This window comes from Pteronotus mesoamericanus, unplaced genomic scaffold (genome assembly GCF_021234165.1).
Source record: "Pteronotus mesoamericanus isolate MK-2021 breed Mesoamerican mustached bat unplaced genomic scaffold, CSHL_Meso_final contig_214, whole genome shotgun sequence".
Classification (NCBI taxonomy): Eukaryota; Metazoa; Chordata; class Mammalia; order Chiroptera; family Mormoopidae; genus Pteronotus; species Pteronotus mesoamericanus.
Window position 1 is genome coordinate 619663 of NW_026555089.1, and position 23968 is coordinate 643630.

A 23968-nucleotide genomic window follows, 5' to 3' on the forward strand; every position below is an offset into this window, starting at 1 on the left:
GGAGACTTCGTTTGGACTTCTTAGAAGATGTGAGAGGGCTGAGCGCACGCCCGCGGTCCCGGGACGGGGAGGCCTGGTGTTGGGGGGCGGGCGGTGGGGCTGCCCCGCAGGGAGGCGGCCCTGGGTCTGCGGGCTGTCCGTCTCAGAGCAGGGAGGGGCCGGGGCCAGGCCTCGAGGTGGGGCCCCCTTGCTTCCATCTCCTCTGTGACGTGGGAGGGGGCCCAGGGTGACCCAGGGCGGCTGGGTCTGGGCCCCCCGTACCCGGCAGGTCCCCGGTGCCCCCAGAGCCTCCCTGGCGCGGCGGCTGTGCCTCCATGGGAGGCTCCGCGGACAAGGGGCGTCACCCCCTCTGTCTCCCAACGGCAGGTGTTGGGGCCTGATTGCTGGTCGCACGGTGGCGGGGGGTGTGTGTGTGTGTGCTGGGCCACGCCAAGCCCCTCCAGCGAGAAGTTCCCAACAGCAGAAAGGGGTCGCCCCCAGTCCCCGCGGCCGGAAACCCCGGGCCGAGGTGCCCACAGGGGCGTCCGAGCTGGAGCCGGGGCGGGAGAGGCGGGCCCAGGCCCCGCCCCGGCTCCTGGGGCTTTCCGGCGCTCCGTGGGCTTCCTCAACGGGCAGGCGCGCCACCCTCCCGCCCCCCCGCCGTCTCTGCTTTCAAGTCCATGCGGCGTCTCCCCCGTGTGTGTCTGCCCCCCAAGTTCCCCTTTTCAGAAGGACACCAGTCATACTGTGTCAGGACCCACCCTAGTGACCTCATCTTAACTGGTTACATCAGCAAAGATCCTGTTTCCAAGGCAGGTCCCATTCGGAGGTGCCGGGGGCGGCGGGGGGGGCTCCAACCTGTGCCTCTGGGGGACAGAGCTTGACCAGGAGGGACCAGGCTGCCTCTGCGCCTTCGGGGTGAGGCTAGATGGGGGCGCGGGCAGGAGCCCGCCCTGGAGGGCCCTGGGGCCGGGCACCGCGCGGGGGCGCAGGCTCCCTGGGCCTGAAGGGGCCGGGGCCTGCTTTCAGGCTGCGCTGGGTCCCTCTCGAAAGGCACCAGGACTGGGCAGAAGGCCCCGCCCAGTGTCGTTTCGCACCGAGCCCGTGCGGGGGGTGGGGGGCAGTCACGCAGCCCACGGGCGGCCGCGGTGGGGCGGGGCGGGGTGCGGGGGTCGCCCCCCGTCACGTGCTCTCTCCCGTACTGGCGAGGCCCCTAAACGACCCGGCCGTGACAGCGGGGTCAAGCCCGCCACAGGCCCGAGGGTGGCCAGCCCGGGGCCGCCCGCTCTGCCAAGGCGCCCGGAGGGGGCCGGAGGCCAGGGGCTTGTGGGCTGGGGATGCTGTCCGCTCGGAGAGACCACCGGCCACCAGCCCCTTGCTGGACAGGAAGCGGCCCCAGGGGGCCCGAGAGGCAGCAGGCCCAGGGCTCCCAGAGACCCGGGGGTTCCCTTGGCTTGGCTCCGGCCTGTCCCGGTTCCCAGGTGCGGGGCGCCCTCCTGCCTCCTCGGTGCACGAGGCGGGCGGGGGCCTGGCCGCCCCCTGGGTCGGTTTGCCCCTTGGCCAGGCTGCCCGCGGATGGAGGCTCTGGGGCCGACTGCCCCCCGCCCCCGGCCCTGGGCCTCGCCCCTGCTCCCTTTCCTCGGGGCCCCTCCGAGTCCCTCTGGGTGGACGCTCAGGCCCGCCGCTGGCTGAGACCTGACAGGATGGCCCGAGGCTCCCTTCCCCCGGTCACCCTGCCTCAGGGGTCAGACCGGGGCTGGTGGGACGTCTCTGCCCCCGGCCTGAGCACCCAGCTTGGCCGAGCGGCACGTAGCCCAAGGCCCCCGGCGTTGGGGTCTGGCTCCCACAGCCTCGGATTCCTGGGCCCCGGTGTGGCCACTCGCAGCTGCTGAGGACGGTCAAGGTGGAAACAAACGCAGGGTGTCCCCTCTATCCTGCTTGTGCCTCCAGGGACCCCCTTACGCCCCAGAGCCCGGTGACGCTAACTGTCCCCTTGGTCAGTTCCGAAGCCCCGGGGCCGGCGGCGAGAGGATGCACGGAGGAGCCACAGGGATACCCAACACGTTCAGACAAGACACGGGGGCGCCGCTCGTGGCCAGCGGGACAGCGCAGGCCGGGCGGGCGTCGAGGCTGCAGCCCTCGCGCAGGGAGGGGGTGCCTGCCCGCGAGCACACGCGGGAGGCCCCGGGCGGAGAGGCTCGGGGGCTGGGCTCGGGGGCTCGGGGGCTCGGGGGCCAGCGCCACGCCCGGCGCGCGGGACAGAGTGTGCACGCAGGCCTCCTCCAACAACCGGGGCCCCGCGGCTGCCGGGGACCCCGGGAGGCGCGTGGGGGACTTGGGCCCAGGCGCTGGAGGCCTGAGGGCGACGCGAGGGCACCCCAGGCCCCGTCCTGCCCCCTCTGCCTGCACAGGGCCTGTCACCCCAGGCCCCTGCCACTTGCTCAACGCTTCCTGGGGGCTGGGGGCTGGGCTTTTTCCTTTCTCCTCTTGCAGCAACTGGTTAAAAACAACACCCCAGCCCAAGTGCAAACCTCAACCTGCAGCAAGCGAAAGGGGGAAGTGAAACGCGGCTGGGGGTGGGGGCCCGGCCGCCGCCCCAGGAAGCGCTCAGCGCCCTGCACACAGGCGGCGAGGAGCGCCCTGCACACAGGCGGCGAGGAGCGCCCGCACACCAGGCCGATGGCGGAGGCTCCGGGCCACCCCAGCGTCGAGGAGCAGGAAGAGCTGCTGACGGACGAAGGCGCGGGGTAAGGCCGGCGGGAGGCGCGGTGGGGGCTCTGTTCTGTGGGGTGATGCTCCTCCCTGAGGCCGAGGGCTCCGGGGCGCCATCCTGGGACCCGCTGCACCCCAAGACGGGGCGCACCTCTCTGTGCCTCTGCAGCTGGGCCCCTGAGAGCCGGCCCAGGACCAGGAAGGACCCAGGGCAGGGCCTGGGCGGCGGGGCTGAGGCTGGGAGGGCTAGAGGTGGGCATGGGGTGGGAGGCTCGGGACCAGGCCCAGCCCAGAGGGGCTGCTCGGCCTGGGGACCCCCAGAGCTCACTCCCGGGTTCTGCTGAGCACCGCTGCCCTCCGGGGAGGCCGCCAGCTGTGGCGATGGAGGCAGGGGGTCGCCGGGTACCCGATCTGAGCGCCAGGCAAGGCTGCTGCCTGGAGGTGGGCCGTGAAGGAACGCAGGCAGGGCTGTGCGTGGGCTGCTGGCCAAAAGGGCCACCTGTGCCGCCGCTGCCCCCCAGAGCTGGGCCGAAAGACCCCGCGGCCTGCGGGGCATCCCGGTCCGGGGCCTGGGAGGGAAGGTACCCGGGCCAAGCCACACCCAGGGCCCAATGGCCCCGGTGCAAGTCCCAGGAGAGGTGGGCGTGAGCCGACTTGGGGATGATGTCTGACGGGAGACCCTGAGCCGGGTGGGGATGGAGCCGGCCAGCCCAGGAGGGGGCCGTGGGCCGCGCCCAGGTTGGGCATCAGGGGGCGAGCAGGGCCCCGGGCAGAGGGAGAGGGGGTGAGAGGTGGAGCCACAGGAAGGCGATGGGAGCCCGGCGGGGGCAGAGAGGCCGCTGGGGCTGGGCGCCCGGGCCTCGGGGCTGACTGGTGGGGCGGACGCTGCCCGGCTCTCGGGGGGGAGGCTGGAGCGGCTCCGCCTGGGGCTGGACGGGAGGGTGGCTTTCCCGCCGGCGAGTGGCTGCCGTGGGTGCGGGCGTGTGCGCAGGCCTCTGTGTTGTGGGGGGCGGGGGCCGCCTTCTCCCCGCCGACCCCATGCACGTGGGGTCTCTGCGGGGGCCGTGTGCCGGGTGGGAGGCGGAGCCGTGGCCTCCGGCGGGGTCTGGCTCAGGGCGGGCGTGCTCTGCCACCCAGCAGGTGACCGGGGACAGCTGTGACCCGCTCAGAAACGGCTCCTCGCGTCAGCGCCCGCCACACCCCCGGCTCCCCTGCTCCTTGGCTTCCTCGTGCCCATAGAAGGGCACGGCTTGAGCTGCCCGGCCGGGCACCCGCCTCCCTCCTTGGCCATGTCCGTGACCCCTCAGCTGTCCTGCAAGACGAGGAGAGCAGGGTGTGGAGGCGGTGCAGCCTGGGCAGTGGGACAAGAGGGGCGTGGCTGGCCCCGGGGCACCTTGGTGCCCGTCCTGGGTGCTTGGGCCTCTCCTGGGCAGGGCCAGAGGCTGCGGCACGGCCGATGCAGCCCGGCCTCCGAGCGTGGCTCCCCGAGGACGCGTCCCTCCCTTCCTCCCCGAACCATCCCCCGTGTGGTGCGCGACATGCCCTTTCAAAATGAAACTGAGATGCTGGTTGAGGCGGGTCCTCTGTTCACGAGGGGACCTGGGGATGTTCCTGTGGATGTCCCCGTGCCCGGCTGACGGCGTGGGGTCTGGGAAGCCCCCTGGGAAGCCCCCAGGCTCTGCCCGCGGGAGGGCTGCCCAGCTCTCCGGAGGGCGCCCTGCACGGCGGCCCTCCAGCTGGGCCCACGGGCCCCCTCAGACCGCCCCGCGGGTGGGAGCTGCCCCTGCGGCCGGGCTCCCGGGGCGGCCCGCTCACCCCAGTGCCCTCCCAGCAGGACCAGACACCACCTGGCACAGCAGGCGCACGCAGCCCAGAGCCACGGGCGGTGCCAGGCCACTCGGGGGAGGGCGGAGCTGGACAGCATCGGTCTGGCGGCGGCCGGCGGACAGGCAAGCAGCCGGGGCTGGAGAACAGCAGGCCTGGGTCCTGGGCTCCTTCCCGTCAGCGCTGAGTCGCGCCCACAGCTCAGGGCTCCCAGGCCCTGAAGTCCCCCGGGGTGGGGGCAGCCGAGCTCAGCCCAGGGGCCGGTGCCTCCCTCCTGGCCAGGCCGCGGGGCGCCCACGCTCCCTCGTCGGGCTGCGGGGGTGGGGGAGCAGGCGGCTCGGGCCGCCACCCTGCTGATTGGGAGAATGCTGGCCGGGCCCCCGCGCTCTCCTGCGTCCCTTCTGCCTCCTCAGACTCCACGTGGGCACAGCCCTGGGCCACCCCGGGATGGTGCCGGGAGGGTCTCGGGGACCAGGTGGGCCAGCCGCGCCCCCCCGGCACGTGCTGCCCTCCTCTCCACGCTGCCGCCTGCTGCCGGGGCCCCGGGGTCCCTCAGAGGGTGCTAGAGCCATGGGCCCCTGGGTGCCAACGGGGGAGGCCCACGAGGCCCTCGCCGGCGGGCCGGGCCGCACGCAGCGGGAGGGGTTCCGGCAGGGTTCCGGGGGCACGGCAGCACGGGCCCCTGCACTGGCCTGCGTGGGCGGCAAGGCCGCGCCCACTGCCGCTTCAGCTCCCCCTCCGCGGGCTCGCTCCCTGCGCCCGACTTGGCCAAGCTCTTCCAGGGCGGTCAAGCTTGGGGCGTCCCTGGGCCACGTGGGAAGAAGAGCTGTCTAGAGCCACACGTTCAGTACGCTGTGACACATCGTCACAGATAAACCTCGTAGTATATTAAGTAAATGTACAGTTCACAGCCATCGCAGGCCACGGGGTGGACAAACCGAGGGTGTCATTGCGGAACCCAGGGAAGGGACCCCCCATTTCACAGGTAGAACCAATGGCCTAAAGGGCCGAATGTCCGGCCGGGGCCTGGAGGGAGCGTCTGGGTCACCCCTTCCCTGCAGATGCCCTTCAGGAGCCTGCATGCCCGTGGGCTCCAGAGCAGGGGGCCAGGCCCCGCGAGGCCACAGAGACCCAGACGTGGCTGCGCTGCCCCTCGGAGGTGATCAATAGCCCCACACAGCCGCCCCACGGGGGCTGTGCCGCCAGAGGTTCCCGCAGGGCGAGGGCGGCGCCCCGAGGCCTCAGGAATGGGCCGGCGGCGAGAGGGCGGCCCAGGGACCTGCGGGGAAGCAGAAATGAGACCAGCCCGCCGGGCAGAGTGGGCAGGTGCTTTCCGGAGCCTCCTCCGCCCCCTGGGCTTGCACAGTCCCAGCCCTTTTGTGCCGGGGCTGCTCCTTCCAGGGGTTTCCAAGGGGCCTCTGGAAGACTGGGGGCAAGGCCACACGGCCGCCAGCCGGCGGAGGGGGCTTCCCGAGCTCCCCGCCCCAGGCCGCGAGGCAGACAGAGTCAGGGCCTCTCTGCCAGGGGAGGAAGCCCCGCCGGAGGGTGCACGGTTGGGGCCCCCCAACTCTCGCGGGCACCCACCTGCAGAGAGCGGGCTGGGGGCTGTGCGGGCATGGGACTGCGAGCCGGCCTGCGGTGCTGGACACAGGCAGACGGCGCGGGGGGAGGGTGGGAAGCCCCCGGCTCGCTCCCAGGGCCGGGCCGGGGCTGCCCGCGCTCCGTGTGCCCACCGCCTCCAAGCTGGGAAGGTGGGAGCTGGTGCGGTGGCGTGGGAGCTCTGCACGCCGTGAGCCCCTCCCGGGCAGCCTGCCCCCCGCACGGGAGGGAAGGGATTCGGGCCTCCAGGGGACAGGGTCAGCTCTGCGGGGGCAGCAGCGACCGCCACCCCCCCCCCCCGGCACTGATAGGACGTGACCCTTACCTGCCCTCGAGGGCCCTGTCTCCCTGGCCACCAGGCGCTGTGGGGCCGAGGCGAGGGAGGGACCCCTACACGCGCCCATGTGCACACAGGAGGCCCGGCCTGCTGGTGTGAAGTGGGGGCGACAGAAACAGTGGGGGCCGTGGGGGTGGGTGAAGACCCTGGCTGCCACGTGGGCTTCGGGTGAGACAGCGGAGGGTCCTGCCCTGCTCCGCCGCTGGCAAGTGGGGGCTCAGAGGCGGCTCCTTCCGGCCCCATCACTGGGGGGCTGTGCTCTCCCTCCCAGACCTACCTGCCCTTTTGCTGGCGTCACCTCTGAGGGGACCCAGGGCTGCTGCCCCCTCCGCCTCCTCCCAGGTGCCTCCCTTCAAAAAGAAATGGGACTTGGGGCAGATGGATGTAGCCAGTTTATTTCAGAAGAATCCAGAAAGAAGGCTCAACCTTTCCCCTGTCCCAGCCCCAACCCAAATCCCTGGGTCACCGCCACAGCTGCCCCCTGCCCCCCTGCCCCCCGCCCCTCGTGGCTGGACGGAGGCGCACGGCAGGTGGGTGAGCTCTCAGCCCCGGGAGTCACCGGAGCCACCGGGGCCACCGAGGCCCCCATCCCCGACCCACTCTCCCCGCCAGGGGCTCCCGCTGCTCCTGCATCGCCCTTCCACCCTGTGAGCACCGTTCTGGCGCCGGGGGCGTGCCCGGCGGGGAGGGCGCCTGCGCGGGGGGGCGGGGCCTTCCCCAGCCCCGGCTTAGGTCCCACGGGGGCGCCCGGCCCACCGGGCCGCAGGCTCAGCTCTCCGACCTTTTGGGGACACAGCTTAGGAATGTGTCTCGGTCACCAAGGAAAGAAAAAGGAAAATAAAAGATGACTCAATGATGGAGAAAAGTATCGATTAAAGAAAGAGCAGATAAAGAAAAACAGGAAGTAGGAACAACAGGATAGAGGAATGAACGATGGATGGATGGATAAATGGGTGGATGGATAAAAGAAAGGATGGATAAATACAGGTGCGGACGAACGGGCGGGAAGATCGGTGAATGAGTGAGTGGGCGGGTCATGGGTGGGGAGACGCGGGCAAGCGGGTGGGGGGCGGATGTTAGGTGAGTGGATAATGGACGGAGGAGCGGGTGGCGGGTGGCGGGCAGGTGTAGCTATGAGGGGTGATGGACGGGCGAATGGGCGAATGGACCGAGGGGTGGGTGGTGGGTGCACGAATGGATGAATAGTGGAGGGATGGATGGATGGATGGACAGGGCTGGGTGGGTGGGCGTGTGGGTGGAGAGGTGAGTGGATGGGCGGATGGGTGGACAGACGGAATGGAAACACAGACGGGCAGATTGGTCCGTGGACGAAACGGAGACAAATGACGCGACAGAAGAACGGAAGGCTATCGGGGGACCTGGACGTCTGGATGGATACAAGTAACAGACAGATCGTGAGATGGAGGGATGGGAAGAGATCGGAACAGGCGAGTGGGGAGGAAGGCTGGTGGAGAGCAAATGGCATGTGGCTGACGCCGCCTAAGCCACCGACGAGGGGGAGCGAAGGGCGCGCACCTGGGCCGGGAGGTTTGAGCTCGCTGTTTCTCGCTGGACGTAGCCGTCTCTCATTTTCCTCGTCTCTTTTCAAACAGGAGAGGGCTGCCTCCTTCCTGTGAGGCATTTCTGAGACTATTATGTATAAAATATCAGTCCCTTCCAGAAGGCCATCTCCTCACACCCTGAACTGCATTATCTGCGGTGTTTACCGTCACCTGGCATATAACAGTAAATATATTTTTGTTCCCACAAAAATGACAGCCTTGTGAGAGGTCAGGGACTTTGTTAGCACTGAATCCCCATCATCTAAAAAATGGGTACAGAGTGTGTTTAATATATTTGTTGAAAAACATATGGCCCGACGGACAGTGATGAAGAAAAATGGGGAGATGAATGAATGAATGCTTGGTTGGAATAGATATGGATTAGTGAATGGACGGATGAAAGTAACAGTCACTACCATTTATTAAAGGTTAATCATGTATCAGCAACCGTTTTATGTATCACCTCATTTGGACGGCTTAATGGGCAACGTGACAGGCAGCCACGCGTGTGGACGGGTCAGCGCGTGTGTTGTGCTTACGCAGAGTCAGATCCATGACTTGCTAGGAGGAAAGATGGCGAACCTGCGGGTGGACGGACACGCACATGTATGAACGGATGTAGGAATGGGAGAGGTAAACACTAAAATATTTGGAGAGGTGAATAATCACAGAAGAATACTCGAAGAGAGAAGGATGTGTTAAATAATAAACCGGTAATTCACGGGCTGGGTAGCCGGGCAAGCAGATGCACACACTGATGCATGAACGTAGACAGAACCGTCCTGTTCCTGGTGGACGGGCGCCTGGGCGAGCGCCTCTTCTGAGTGTCCCCTGTGTGTTGAGGCGTTTCGATGGACGGTTGGGTGCACGTGCGTACGAATGGGCGTACGTGTAAACGAATGCACTGAGAGAGGGCGGGTGGGCGCTTGCGCAGGGAGGACTTGCACGGGGAGATGGATGAACACGGGTATGGGCGTGTTGACGGCGCTCGAACAAAGTGGGTGCCGATGGAGGGGTGCAGGGCGCTCGTATGGACAGCGGGGCGGTGGGCCCACTGAGGCCTGGCGAGTGGATGCATGATGCCGGGAAAGGCAGATGGCTGCCTAGAAAGGGGGGCGGGCGGGCGGCGGCCTACAAAGGAGAGCGGAGCTGGGGTCGGACCGTTAGGAGGAGCCTTAGCTGTGAGACCGTGCGTCCTGGCCCCCGCATTTCGGGGTCCGTTCTGCCACCTCTTGCTCGCCAGCGCTTCGGACCGAAGGCTGTGTGATTCTGCCGTGCGCTCTCGGTGTGAGGGATTTTCCACAATCCCCAGGCAGTCCTCTGCCCTGTGGGAATAGTTTTCCTTCTTTTGAACCAAAATGTGCTTTGGCAAATTTCACTGCTCGCTGTGACTAAGATTCCAGAGCGGGGGGGCGGGGGGGGGGGCGGCGGGCGAGTCGCGGCCGAAGTGCAGCCCAGGCTCACCTCCCGGGGCCCTGCTGCCCCCTCATTCCCCCGGCTCCCTGGGGTCTCCGCGGCCCTGGCTGGACGCTGGGGACAGCAGCGGGCACCGCGCCTCTGTGGCCCTCCCCACGTTCTCAGCTCCTCCTGGGTTGTGCGGGGGAAGGGAAGCTGCTCGGGCTCCCCTCCAGGCCTGGCCACGGGACGCAGCCCGAAGTGTGGGCGGAGGGGGATCCGAGCCAGGCTTCCTGACCCCCGCAGAGCCCCCCAGTCTGCCACCACCTGAGTCACTGTGGACCGGGGCTGCGGGCCCCCGTGGAGTTTTTCCATCCAACGCCGCCACATCCCGATGGCACGCTCGCCTGTCCACCCGCCGGCCAGCGCGGTCTCGCCCTTGCCCTCCGTCCACGCACACGTCCCCTGCGAGTGGTTGGGGGACCAGGGTGGGGGCAGGGGAGGCGGCGGGGGGGCCGCGTGCGCAGAGGCGGCATCTCTGGGCCAGCGGGGGGGCGGGGCGGCAGCCCGCAGACCTGGCTTGCGGTCCTGGCTCCGCCGGGCCCTGGTTCCGAGACCTCGGAGTCCGTCGGAGCCTTGGTGTCCCCATCTGAGACGTGGGTACGGGGCGTCCACCGCTCAGGGCGCTGCGAGCCTCGGCCAGCGGGCGAGCCCCTGGGTGGGAGACCGCGGGCCCTCCGCGCGTCCCCTCGAGCGCGCCCGGTCCCCCCCCTTGTCCGGCCACTAGCCTCCAGTGAGTCACGGTGGCGGAGCCCAACCAGAGAAACCACGGGCTGGGCTGCTTCTCCGGGGCCTTCGCCAAAGGGCCAGGGGCCACGGGCCGGTGGGCCAGGGCCCGGCGCTGACCTTGTGCCCAGGGGCCACCTCTCGGGAGCAGGACGTCCACCCAGAGAGGTTGCGCTGGTGCCCGCCTCCCAGGGCCTCGCCGCCCTGGCCGCCCAGGGCAGTGGGAGGTGGGGCCGGGCAGGGCGCAGCCTCCCCCTTTGGGGAGCAGAGAGGATCCCTGGGGTGCCCGGCCTCCCCCTTGAGGTGATAAAAGGAGCTGAGGGCTGGGAATAAACAAAGGAAAATGGAGCACCCAGAGGGAGGGCGAGGAGGGAGGGGAGGGAGGGAGGGGAGAAGGGAGGGGAGAGGAAGGGAGGGAGAGGGAAGGAGGGAGGGAGACAGAGATAGGGACAGAGAGACACCACAGGGGAAAGAGGAGACGGGGCTGAGTTTGGGACCAGGGAGACGAGGGGCCGAGACAGGAAGGGGCCAAGGGCCCTGGGCCGGGCAGGGCAGTGGAGGGCGAGGCAGGGGCTCTGGGCCCCGCAGGCGGGTGCGGAGAGGAGGAGAGGAGGCCGGGCCGGGCCGGGCCGGGCGAGGCGGCCGGCTCGAAGGGATGGGGAGGCAGATGCGGGGACCAGGCACCCCGCGGGCTGGGGGGCAGAGGTGGCGAGGAAGAAGGGCGAGCGAGGCAGGGCACGGCGGGGCCTGGTGGCCGAGGGGCCGCGGGGGCCGCCGCTGCCCCACAGGCCCCAGGCCCCATTGAGCCCGGCTGCGGGCAGCGAGGGCTCCTCGCTGATGCTTTTACTGGTCCGGGGAGGAGGGGGCAGTGGGGGTGGAGGAGGCCGAGGGGGGCGGAGGAGGGGGCTGGGGGGACAAAAGGGAAGCAGCTGCTAAGCCTGAGGGAGGAGGGGGCCCAGAGACCCACAGGGTCCAGAGGCCCAGAGGCGGGGGACAGAGGGGCACTTAGGCAGCCTGGGGACAGCCCACAGGGGGCAGCCCAGGGGACCCCCAGGGGACAGAGGGCCCAGGACAGGCCAGCAGACAGAGAGAGGGGACAGGGGATGGGGCATCAGGGCCAGAGAGACCAGCCCTGACAGTGGGGGACAACAGAGATGGAGGGACAGGGACAGAGGGTGTGAAGGAAGGGGAGGGACGGGAAGGGAGGAAAGGCAGAGGGCAAAGAGAGAGAAGAGGGGAGAGGGCCCAAGCTGCAGGAGGAGGCGCAGGAGGGGGCAGCGGACAGAGGGCCCGCGGAGCCTTTGAAGAAGGAGCCGCATTGTCCCCAGGGCGGGGTCAGGCCGGGCCCCCGGCCGGCGGGCAGCCCCGCAGCGCGAGCGGCTCGGAGCTCCTGAGGCGGAACCCGAGCAAACTGGGCCCGGAGAACCCCCTGAGGTAGGTCTCTTCGGCCCAGGCCGGGCTCGGCGGGCAGGCAGGACGCCTGCGCTGGCGCGGCCCGTGGGCGCTGGCACCGGCCGAGCGTGGCCTGAGGCGGCTGCGCCAGGCCAGCCCCGGGCGGGAGGCGCCCCCGGGCCGCCCCAGGCGCTGCCCCTGAGCTGTGAGCAGGGGGAGGGATGCGCCCAGCAGGCCAGGCTGCGCGCAGGTGCATGCAAGTGCATGCAGGTGTGGGCAGGTGCGGCCGCCCAGGCCACGTCTCCTCTCCCATCGACGCCTCTGGCTGGGGCGCCTGCCCCGGCCCCCAGCTCCCAGGGTGAAGGGCCCGTCTCCCACGAGGCCTCACCTGTGGTCCCACTCACTCTGGGGACCAACTGGTCACCCCTACTTTACAGATGACAACGTGACTCTGCCGCCCAGGCACCCGCGGCCCCCAGTGCGCCAGCCCTGCGCGGGGGGCTGCCACGGCCGTGCGGGTGCTCGGCTTTGGACTCAAGACGCCTCCAGGCCCGACTCCCGGGCCCGAGGCCAGAGCCCGTTCCTCTCGGGCTGCAGCTTCCTCCTCTGCGGATCAGCGGCGTGGGGGCACCCACCTCGCAGGGCTGGGGACAGAGAGCAGAGGCAAAGCGCCAGAGGCCCCGCAGAGCTGGGCTGCAGGAGGGCCGCGAGCCACGGCCGCACACTCGCTCCCACCCTCTGAGCCGCCTGCAGTGCCCTTCCTCCCCCTCAACCCTTCCAGGCACCTAACGCCCAGCTGCGATGCTGCCTCCTCCATGCAGTCTGCCTTGGCTTCTCCCCAGCTGGGAGGACCGCCCTCCTCTGCCAGGCTGTGAGCCGGCCCCTGTCTCCTTTAGGGGCATGGAGCACCCTGGGAAGCTCCTGGGTGGGCACCTCTGGGCACCCCCAGGGCCACCGAAGCCCTGACCCTGGGAAGGAGGAGGGATAAGGCTGCCTGGTCCCTGAAGACTCGGACGGCGGCACTCTGCCGGCCGTGTGCCGCACGGCCCCAGGAGCACCAGCCCCCGGTGGGGCCGGCCGCGGTGGGGCTTGTGCCCCAGGGGGACCCCACGAGCCTGTTCTGGGACCTGCCCAGCCAGGACGCGCCCTCCCAGGAGCCACCGCCGTAGCCCTGTGGGCCGGGGGCTCATCCCAGGGGCTGACCTGCGCCGCCTAACTGATGGGGAGACTGAGGCCCCGAGGAACGACAGGAAGGGTCCCGGTGCCTGGCAGGGCACGTGCCCGTGTCACAGAAGGGCCTGGGCCACAAGGGTCTGTCTCTGGGCTGCTGCCCTGGGTGAGCAGGCGCTCGCCAGGCGCTGGGGGGTGGGGCACAGCTCTGGCTCCGCTGTGGGGGGTGCAGGCTCCGGCACGCGCCTCTGAGGACCTGGGCAGGGGCAGGTGGGCCTGTGGGGGCCGGCCAGTGGGTCGGAGCAGAGGAAGGGTCCCCTGAACTCCCTGGGGACCCCTGCCACAGGTCAGCGGGGGGTGGGATAGTCCTTTACAGAGAAAATGGGGAGCACGTCCGCAGACGCGCTCACGGGCAGGCACTGACCTGCACACCTTCCGGGCTCCCGCCCCGGCGACACCCACAGGGTCCCCTCGGCCCTGCCAGGCTGGGGACGCTGCCGCCCCTCCCACTGGTTAGCATGTCTGTCCGAGCCCCTAGCCCTTGTCTGACGGGGGAGAGCCAGGCCCCGAGAGGCCGCTGCCCTGCCCAAGCAGGGGGCCTGCCCGCCTGCCTCGCCCACTGCTGTGCCCGGCCCTCCGCGGCTGGCAGACCGCCCTGGCTCTCCCAGAACCCACGCCTGGGTGCGGGGCCACCGGGGGTGCCGGGGCAGGGAGTGTGGCCTCCCTCTGCAACCAGCCAGGTGCCGGCGGCGTCTCCGTAACCGAAATCTGGCTTATTCCCGGGGCTGCCGCCGGTCGTGTGTATCCCCACCCCTGACTCTGGGGCCGCCCTATCTGCCCGGGGGGCCGCCCTGGGCTGGCAGGCCCGGACCGAGGCCTGGCCCCCACCCTTGTAGTGCCGGGTGCCGAGCTCCAAGCCCTCCCCCTCCCGAACCACCCCGGGAGAGCCGAGGCTCTCCCCTCCCCACCCCCCCGGCCAGGCCAGTGTTAGGTGTCTGAGAGGGAGGCAGGGGACCCCGAGCCTGCTCACTTCCAGGGTCACCTGAGCCCTGGGCCGCCTGCCTGGTCCCACAGGCCTCGGGTGCCCAGCGTGTTGGGGGGGCCGGGCTGGCTGGGTCGCCCTGCTGGCATCCTTATGGCATTTGGTTCCCTGTCCCCTGGGGAGGCTCTGCCACTGGCCTAGGCCCCCGTCCACTGTGACCCCGTGGTGGTCCCCGTGCCGGGTCTCCCCCCACAGCCGGGGCAGCCATGCCAGGAGGCCCCTGGGGACCCCGATGTGACCCGTGGGGCGAGGACGGGGGCCGGCCGCCTGCTGGGCTGGCCCGAGGGGCTCGGGGAAGCCAGGCCTCCAAACCACAGTGTCCAAAGGGGAGTGGCTGCCTCGGGCCCACCCAAGGCCCGGATCTGGGGGTGGGGGGGCCCCCGCCCTGGCAGGGCCGGGCGTCTGGTGGGCGGCGCTGCCTCGGGACGGGGTGGTCTGTCGGCCAGAGCGGGCGCTGGCCCGGGAGCCCGAGAGAGCCGGCAGCAGGGGGCACGGGGACCGAGTGGCCCGGCCCCCTGGGCAGGGTGTCAGGGCAGGAGCCCAGAGCGCTGAGGCTCAGGCCAGGCTCCAGCTCCAGCCTGGGGACAAGAGCAGGGCGGAGCGGTGAGTGAGCCGCGGCCAGGGCACCCCCGGCCCCCGGAGGCTGGCCCCGAGCCGGAGCCCCAAGCGGGCACCCCGGGGCTCCCGGCCCCGAGGGACGGCTGGCTGGCGGGGGCGCGGCCCAGGAGCACCCCACTACCCCCAGAGGGGCTCGGCGCAGGGTGGCGCCAGGGCTCGGCCCCGCAGGTGTCTGGGGGCGGGCGGGAGCTCAGGGGTGGAAGCCCCCAGCAGCCCCTGGGGGCCGGAGGACGGGCGGAGGGCCCGGCATGCGGCGGGGGCTGACCCTGGCACAGCCCGAGGGGAGGCGTGCGCCCGAGCGACAAGTGCCGCCCACGGCGAGGCTGGGGCGGGATGCGTCCAGGTGCCCGGGAAAGGAGAGGATGGGGCAGGGAGCCGCCACGGCGGTGGAGGAGGGAGCATGGGGACAGGGACGGACCCCCAGGCGGGGGTGGCCGGGCCGGGCCGGGCTGGGGACAGGGTGGGGGTCAGGAGCGGGGAGAGGTCGGGTGCGCGAGGGGCTACGGGTGCCCCAGAGGCTGGCCGGTCCCTGCACATTGCCCCCGAGCAGCCCAGGGAAGGCCGGGGGGTGGTGAGCGGGGGCGACGGGGAGAGGTGGCCGCCCCTGCCTCGCGGGGAAGGTGGAGGAAGAAGCGGAGGGGAGGGCGGCCAGGTGAGGCGGACAGGGGGCGAAGGGGACGCAGGGGCAGGGCGGGGGCTGAGCGTGGGGGTCTCTGCGCCCGCCTGGGCTCCCAGCAGGCACCCGGCCCGGCCCCAGCCTGCGGCCAGTGGCAGCGGCAGCTCCGGAGAGATGTCGCTGTAACGGCTGGAGGGAGGGTGGCCACGGGGAGCCGAGGGGTCACTTGGCCCCTTTCAACGGGACTGTCCCAGCTGAGCCTTTAGCCCCGGCCCAGATCCTGGGGACAGAGGGCCCGTGGCTGGCAGGGCACCCAAGGTACGTCTCTGGGAGGCTCTGGGCCCCACTCGGGCCCTGTGTCCCCACCTGCGTGGGAGGGAGCTGAGGCCAGGAAAGGTGGGGGTCTTGCCCACCGCCCAGGGTGTGGCAGGCAGTGGGGGCAGCAAACCAAGAGGGCCCGCAGACGGGAGGCTGGATGAGGTGACCAGCCTGGTGGCGAAGCCCCGGACCTTTCTGTTCTGCCCCTTCCCCCTGGGCCCCCTGCCAAGGATGATCGGCCTCGGGGAGCAGGGGCGGCTTCAGAGGGCGGCTGGGGGCCGGGCACACTGTCCAGGGCTCGGGGTCAGATGTGGTGTGAGGGCGTCCGGCAGGGGTCTGGGTGCTCCATGCGCCGGGAGTTGAGGGCTCTCAGGGAGGGCGGAGCCGGAGCCATGGACCGGGGTCAGATGCCAGGCAGTGGTGCCGCCCAGGTGGGCAGCGGGGCTTCGGCGGCTGTGCAGGGACCCCGGGGCTGGGCGAACGTGGGGGCCGTTGGGGCAGTGAGTGAGGGCAGGGCCGTGCGCGGGGCCTTTGGCGGCTGCGGGTCTGGGCGCGGGGCAGGAAGGAAGGAGAGCGGGATGGAGAGGCTCCAGCCGGTGCCAGCCTCCAGTCGCGCGTCCGGGAGCGTGCCAAGGCCGGCCTCGTGAGTGCTCGAGAGCCGTGCCAGCCCGTCCCAGCCCGCTCGGCAGCGCCCGGCTCTCCTGGAGTCTGGGCTGGACTCGGAGACGTGGCCGGGGCTGCCGGTCAGTTGGGGCGTCCAGCGGTCAGCCCCCCGGTCTGGTGCCCGGGAGCACGGCCGAGCAATGTGGGGTGCAGGTGTGTGAGGGGGCGGGGTGGCTGCCTGATGGGGGGATGCGGAGCACCCGGGGCCGGGGTGCCCGGGAAGGCCCCCGGGGCTGTGTGGCACTTGGCCCAGGCCCCGCGGTGCTGCGGTCAGTGACGGGGAGGGTGCAGGGCGGAGGGAAGGCTGCGCGCACGGGTAGCCCCGCCCAGCCCTGCCGGATCCGACGATGGGGCAGGTGAGCCAGAAGCCGGGGAGGCCCTGACCTCCGACCCCAAGCCCGGACGGGTGGCTGGTCAGAGCCGAGGGGGGCCGCGATGTGGAGGAGGCTGACCACGGAGCACATCCCAAGAGGTAGGACCGCCAGCCAGCGGGAGGTGACGGGCCGGTTGGTGGGACTCTGGACTCTGCTCTGAGGCAGAGGCGGAGGGTCCCTGACTCCGCCCAGGGTGGGGGGCCCGGGTTCCGGCCTCAGCAGGACCGTCAAGGGCCCCTCATCGTAAGGGAAGACCTGGGAGTGGGTGAAGCACCCCGGGGCTGGACCTGCCCGCCAGTGCCCGGCCGCCTGGGCGGCAGCACCCCCGTCCCGGAGCCCCCGCGGGGCCTCCGGGCGGGGCGCTGTGGCGGGCAGGCTTGTGCTGCGGTCGCCCCGCCCGGCACTCAGAGCCTGGCCCCCGAGGGGCCGTGTGGGCACCCCGGCCGCCCGCACGGGGCAGGTGTCGGGGAGCCCTCTCCGGAGCCCAAGGGCACAGTGCATCATGGGGGCTCGGGAGACAGCTGCTGTCAAGGGCTGGGCCTCCGCGCCTCCGGGGCTGGGCCGGGGTCTTGCTCGTCCGCGAGGGCAGTGGGAGACGGGGGGCCCATGGGAGCAGGTGCCCCTCCTGCACCACGGTGACCCCAGGGGCAGCTGCGTGGGAGGTGCTGCGACTGTGGGTCCTGGGGCTTCAAATCCGGGCTCTGGGAGGGGTGGGGAGAGCACGGGGCTGGGGGCAGGCGGGGTCCTCGGTGCCCCCGGGCCGCGGCCCCTCACAACATCCCCCAGATGCCCGACCGTGAGCTCCCTGCCCCTTCCTCTCTACACCTTGTCCCCTCGCCCCTCCCGGCGGGCGCAGACCCAGGGGCCCCTCCTGGGAGGACTTCCTGCCGGCTACTCCCCTCTCCAAACAGAGGCTTGGGGTAGGGTCCCTCCTGTGTGGCCCGTGAGCCACACCACGGGTGTCGGGTGTCGGGGTCGGCGCCACGCCGGCGTCCTTGGCAGACACTGGGATCTGCGAGGGCAGGGAGGAAATCTCACCACCTTTGGGCTCCCAGCACCTGGCGGGGTGGGGGCTGCCTAGACGGAGGCCTGGGGAGGGCGGGGGCATTTTGAGGACCTCAAAGCTGTGCTGGTGAGGGATTACGGAGCAGGTGGCAGGTATCGGGTGTCGCTGGGGGGAGCAGGGAGCTCGGCCAGGGAGGAGGTGGGGCGGCAGCCCCCACTGAGCTGGGTGAACTCAGTGGCACCTCGAGAGGGGACGGGGAAGCCGCGGGCTGAGTGGCGTCGGGAGCCAGGGACGCGGCCGCCGCGGGCCGGCAGGGCGGAGGCCCAGAGCGGACGAGGGCTGGGGCTTGACCAGAGGCTGAGACAGAGGCAGCCCTTCCTGGTCTGTCCTTGGGGCTGGTCGGGAAAGACTTGCAGAGAGGCGTTCCTTGGCTTCGGGGGCTCTGGGTGGGGCAGCTAGGTGTCCCCCCAAACGAGTGCCCCCAAGTGCCGCGCCCTGGGAAGGCGAGGGGTGCGGGACCGAGCGGCCCCTGTCCGTGTGCAGACGCCCGTGAACCGGCTGCCCTGGCCTTGGCCCCGAGGTGTGGCTCAGAGCGGGAAGCTGGCCTCCCGGGTCACGCAGCCCTGTGCCTCAGTAGGGGTCCCCCGGGTGCCCCGCCTCGGGGCGTGCGGCCTCTCGCCCACCGGCCTGGGGCTCCCGGAGGCCTCGGTTCTGCCTGTCTCCCCAGCACGGGGCGGGGTGCTCTGCGGGGCCCAGCGGCCCGGGGCCAGGCCCTTGGGTCCCCCGCACTCCCCGCGTGGGCCCTGCGGACTGCCGCACCGCCCCCCCGCCCGGTTGTGGGAAAGGCCAGTTCTACAGGCCAACGGCCCGCCCTCCTGGAGGCTGCTCGGGGCTAGGAGGGACGGGGTGCAGGGTGTGGGCCAGGCCTGCCCCGCCGGGGCATTGGCCTCCTCTTTCGGGGGCACAGGTCTGCCAGCAGCGCCAGCTTTGGGGTGGCTGGGGCTGGGCCCAGCGGGGACAGTCCCAGTTGTCTCCTGGCTGACGAGATCGGAGCCCCGCTTTACGACGGGGCGCTGGAGGCTGGGCCGGGGTCCGAGGCCGCTCGGCGCGGCCATGGGCCCAGCCCCTTCCTCCTCCCTGGAGCGGCCTCGCGGCTCTCTGACCTTCCTGGGCTGCCCTCCTTGGGCGACTGAGTGCCGGCCAGCCTGGCCCGGCCCTGCAGCCCCTCCGCTCGGCCCTCGCCCCCACCCCACGTCCCTGCCCCCGCAGGCCTCGTCCCGCTGCCCGAGGATGACCGCTGGCTCCCCACCGCACAGCCCCAGCCAGCCGCCTCCGACCCTGCCCCGGTTCCTGCTTGGAACCCCCGTGACCCCGGGGCCCTCGGCTCAGTCCGTCTGCCCGGAGCCTTCCCAAGGCCTGGCACCACCCTGGCCCCTGGCTCCGGCCCCGCCCTGACGCCCCTCCCCAGGAGTGCCTGCAATTGGGGGTGCTGTTCAGCACCCTCGGCCTCATTCATGGGGACACTGAGGCGGGCCCCCTGTGGTGGTGTGACTGTGACCAGCCAGCCAGTCGCCGGGGGACCTCAGCGTTAACCGGGAGGCGCCCTGGCTGGAGAAAGGGCCTGGTGAGGAGGCAGCAGGGCCTTCGGCCGGCGCTCCCGGCCTCCCTGACTCTCACTCCCGGTCCCTGGCCTTTCGGCTCCGGTGGACTTGCTCCCAGAGCTCTGCCCTCCCCCGCAGTTCCACCCCATGGACCGTCCCCCAGAGGGGTCCCCACGCAGCCCACTCTGCACGCCCAAGGCCAACTCTGTGCCCCCCCCAAACCTATCCCCTCGGCCTCCCCACGGCGCGGGGGGACCGTCCCTGCCTGTTCCTTCTCCCTCCTCCACGTGCCAGCTGGGCCTCCTCCCAGAATGTTAGCCTGACGGGGCCTGTGCTGGCACAAGACCTGCCAGAGCTGCCCTCAGGGGGGACGTGGGGACCGCCGCCCACCTTCCCGCAGCCGCTCCCCCCGCCCAGCCTCAGCCACCCCGGTGTCCGCGGGCGGCTGGCCTGCCCGCGCCCCCGCCCCGCCGTCTCCTGGGCCCACAGACCCCGCGCGGCTTTCAGCCCCGAGCGGAAGGTTGCCCCCCGAGCTTCCCGGGCAGCAGGGGCCCGGCCGGGCCTGCGGCCACCAGGACAGGGGTGGCCTCCCCTGGGCCCCGCCAGGCACAGACGCAGGCACACTCAGGAAGGTGCCGCTGGAGGGGGCTGGGCTGGACCGGGGCCAGGACGGTGGGGGAGGGTCCCGGCAGCTGCAGCGCCCCACACCCCCGCCCGGGGCGCCTCGCGCTCCTGCGCCCCACCCGCCACCCACCTGCTGCGAGCTGGCTCGGGGCTCTTTGTGCCCCCCCTACAGCTGCACCCCCAGCTGCCCCTGCCAAGGGGAGTGCCAGCCGGCCCCTGGAAGCGCCCTGCCACAGACCCTCCCCAGCCCTCCCGGGCCAGGACCCTGCCTCGCGCAATTAGCAAGGGGCGCCCCCGAGGGCGGGGTGCACGCGGCCCCCCCAGAGCTCCTCGAGAGGGGCCAGGCTCCGCCTGGGGGTCCCGCTCTGTGACGGGGGGTGATCGGGGCGCTTGCTTTCCGCCCTCCTCGGGATCTCGGGGGGTCCTTTCCCTCAGCTCTCTGTCCCTTCACTCACGGCCTGTCCCTCCGCAAGTGTCCACTCCGGTCCATGGCACACGGACCCCAGGGAGGCTGGGCATGAGGGTGGGGGACCAGCGCAGCGCTCCAGGCCCCCCAGTCAACTCCCGCCATGGCGTCCAGAGACTTGTGGCCTGCAGAAGTCCCCCGCGAGGGGCCTGGGCTGGCTGTTCTCCCTTGGGCCTCAGCCGAGCCCCCAGCTCTCCCCAGGCCTCTGAGCAGCCCGGTGGGCACCACTGAGAGCCGGTGGGGCAGCCCACCAGCCGCCTGCAGGGGGCAGAGTCGAGACAGGGCCCAGGCCTGAGGCCCCTTCTGGAGGCAGCCACGCAGGCAGGGGAGGAAGTGGGTGGGACCGCTGCCGGGAGGGCCAGGCCTGGCCCAGGACCGCACGGAGGAGGGAGAGGAGGGGGCCGGGGTTTTGAGTTGGGGGCTGCAGACGATGGACCCAGCCAGAGCGGGCAACCCCTGAATTCAGGGACCCCCCACTCCGAGCGAGCGGGGAGCCAGGAGGCGGCGGCCGCCAGTGTGCGCGGGCAAGGGGGGAGACCGGGCCCCCGCGGTGGAGCCTGACCCCGGGAGGGGGAGGCCCGAGCCCCACTCCCGCGCCCCCCGGGCTGAACCCTGGGCCCCAAGCGCGGGGCCGGAACAGACACAGGAAATCGCCTAATTGCCTCTGCGGAGGAACAGCAAATCCCTTGCAGCTGCAGCGGCTGAGCTGGGGCCGCAGGCGGCCGGCTGTCGCCAGCGTCCTGACAGCTCCGCTGAGCGTGCCAAGGGGCCTGGGCCTCTGGCCGGGGGCGCCTTTCCCAGGCCAGGCCCCCACCCCACCCCAGGAGAGCCGCCCCCTTCTCAGTTCCCAGAACAGGGCCCAGCTGTGGATCAGCGCGGGCTGAGGTCATGGGAGGGGGCCAGGAGGGGCTGCATTACTCACATCCTGGGGCCGTGGGGAGGGGGAGGAGGCGGGAGGGAAGGGGCCCGGCAGGCTCCTTGTCCTTGGGCCTCTGGGTCAGGGGCTGCCGGCTGGGGTGGCTTCTCTCGGTGCAGGGTTTTGGGGAGACACCCGGGGACCCCTGCCCGGCACCCCACTCTGCCCCCCGAGCTCCCTGCCCGGGAGGACTCCGGGGGTCCTGTGTGGTGGCAGGCGCGGGGGGCGACCGACCCTCAGAGGGGCCTCTGGGAAGGTGTTCTCAGCAAACGCGCCCCGGCCTCTCCCAACTCGTCGTCAGGGCAACGGCCAGGCAAACAGTAAACAGAGCGCGGGGGGCCGTTCCTGCCATTTCGCCCTCACCTTGTCCCCACGTCTGCTCTGCCCGTGCACGTCCGTGGGGCACGCATGTGAGCGTGCCGTGGGCTGTGGGTACGTGTGCTTACGTGGGCCCGTGTGTGGGGCTCACGGAGAGAGCATGTGCATGTGCCCGCACACGGGAGGCCTGGCCACGGGTGCTGGGCGCCAAGCGCGGGCTGCAAGGGGCTCCGGTGGCCTGAGCACGTCCCCCCGGGGGAGGCCTGGGGGACGTGCCCACGCTCAAGCCCAAGAGCCCTGCCGGGCCGGGTCCCCAGGGCTCGGCAGGGCGGTCTGGGGGCAGGAGAACAGCCCTGGGGGGCAGGGAGGCCTGCGCGGGCTCCCCCCGGGGGCCCACGCAGACACCAGCCACACAGGCCATCCGAGCACCCAACCCAGGCATGGCCGTGCGGCCTGGCGCGCCGAGCGAGGGGAACAAAATGGCCGTCCCGCTGCTCCAAGGAACGGCTGCCCCCGGACAGGGCTGCGGGGCGCCTTCCTGCACCCCGCAGCCCGCACCGTGGCACCGCCCTCCCACCGGCCGTTCGGAGAGACTGCGGGGGCAGGCGGCGGGGGGGTGCAGGAGCCCCAGGCCCGGGCCCCGCAGAGGCCCGAGGGCCCCCCAGCCTCCACATTCCACAGGGAAGGGGCTGCAGCCCCCGGCTTGGGGCCCCTGTGAGGGGGCCAGGTGTGGGGGATCAGGGGCTCCCTGGGGCCCGTGGGGCGGGAGTGGGGGCGGACGGGGGTGCGGAGGCCAGAGTCCCACGGCCGCCCGCGAAGGGGGGGAGCGGGCCCGGGCTGAGGCTGCGGAGGGGCCTGGCTTTTGTCTGCGAGGCTCCGAGGAGACTTAGGAGAGATTAGATCACGCTGCCGGAGGGGCGGGGGCGGGGCCGCGGGAGGCCCACGAGATAGCGCCGGCTGCGCCGCGGGGTCAGGCAGCGGACACGGGCAGGGGGGCTGGGCAGGGGGGCGGCGCGCCCTGCCGAAGTGGGGACCCGGGGCCCCCCCAGGGCTGCAGGGGCACGGGGTGCGGGGCAGGGCCGTGCCGGCTCCACACCGAGGGTCTGGGTCTCTGGGCCGAGGACCGCCCCCCCCCCCGCCGCCCCAGGCCTCCCTCCTGTAGCCCTGAGGACAGGGCGGGGGTTGGGGGAGTTCTCCTGGGCCTGGCTCTGCCGTGGGCCTCGGTTTCCCCATCTGTGAAAGAGCCCACCGCGACCCCACGCAGGGCTCTGAGAGGAGCTGGGTGCCGCTGGGTGAGCCGAGCTGCCGGGCCGCCGTTGGGAGCGGGGCCGGCCCAGGCTGGGGGCTCCTCTTCTCGGGGCCTCGAGCCCTCATGTGGGGCCACCGTCTCCCACGTCCCCGTGCTCCGGAGGAGCAGGGAGGAGCGCCCCAGCTGGGGTGGTCGAGGCAGCGAGGCAGCTGGCTGGCTGGTCTGTCGCGCCTGATGCAGGCCCAGGCCCAGGCCCCGGCCCAGGGTGGCAGTGTCCGGCTGGGCCATTGTCACCGGGCTCAGGCGGGACCCCTGACGCCAGCTCCGTACGCCTTCCATGCCCTCTGGGGCCCTGCCTGGAGCCAAGGGCACTCTGGCCTGCAGCCTGGCTCTGCTCGGGTCCAGGAGCCCAGGCTGGTGGCAGGAGGACCCATGGGCTTCTCCAGGCCTGGACTCCAGGCCTGCCAGGGCCAGGAGGCACCCGGAAGCCAGATGCGGGCAGAGCCCCGGGACTGGCGCCCCCCCCCCGGGGCACCTTCACAGTGTCGCACATGACCCTGCCTGAAAGACGGGGAGACTGAGGTCGGCGGAGGGCGGGGCCGTGCAGCCCCCTCCACGCAGCCCCGGTGAGGCCGGCGAGGCCCGGAGGAGTGGGCGCACAGGCTGTGGCGTGACCGTCTCTCCGTGTCCTGCAGGCCCGCCACGCAGTGGAGCCCCGAAGATGAGGAGGAGGCTGCCCAGGGGCCATGCCGGCAGGAGAGAGACGGGTACCTGCAGGCCCACGCCTGGGATGGAGGCAGCCGGTCCCCGGAGCCCCCGGGGTCCCCGGAGCAGGAGAAGCTGTAAGCTGCAAGCTGCCCCCGCCGGCCGGCCTGGCCCCGCGGCCTGGGCAGAGGCGGGCGCTGGGGGCCTGACCCGAGCCGGGACAGGGCTGGTGGGTGCTCATGGGTAAGGGGCGTCCCCGCCCCGGGGGCGCAGGGAGCCCTCGGCTCTGCCGGCCGCGCCTGCCTGCAGCCCCCCTCCCGGAGGCCCCTGGGGTGCAGGCCCTGGCCACGCCGAGCGCCCGGCCCTTGCTTGGACGGACTCTGACCCCAGCTGCAGGGCCCTGGGCCCCAAGCCCCCCGCCCAGGCTCCCGGCTGCCGGTGACTCACGGAGACCAAGGCCAAGTCGGCGGGGCCCTGGCCCGCCCGCTCCCTCCCCGGCCCAGGAGGCCCCCCCCCACCCCGCCCGGCTGGAATGGGCTGCTTTTCCAACGTCGCCCCCTCCCAGCCCTGCTCTGTTCCGTTTTCTCCGAGTCAGCAGCTCTGGGCGGGGTGGGGTCCTGCCGCGGTCACGGCCCCCTGGGCCCGGTCCTGTGCAGACCGGCGGAGGCTGGGGGGCAGGCAGGGGACCCCTGAGCA

General features: G+C 71.7%; 1 protein-coding gene across 1 annotated transcript in view; it reads left to right on the top strand.

Annotated features, from left to right (window-relative positions):
• The first annotated feature begins 2631 nt into the window (after positions 1–2631).
• Positions 2632–23968, top strand: part of LSP1 (lymphocyte specific protein 1) — a 29970-nt gene continuing 8633 nt past the window's right edge. The window contains exons 1-2 of the mRNA XM_054570671.1: positions 2632–2726; positions 23263–23409. Coding sequence (XP_054426646.1) covers positions 2659–2726; positions 23263–23409 — 215 coding nt within the window. The 5' untranslated portion in view covers positions 2632–2658. The remainder of the gene's footprint in view (positions 2727–23262; positions 23410–23968) is intronic.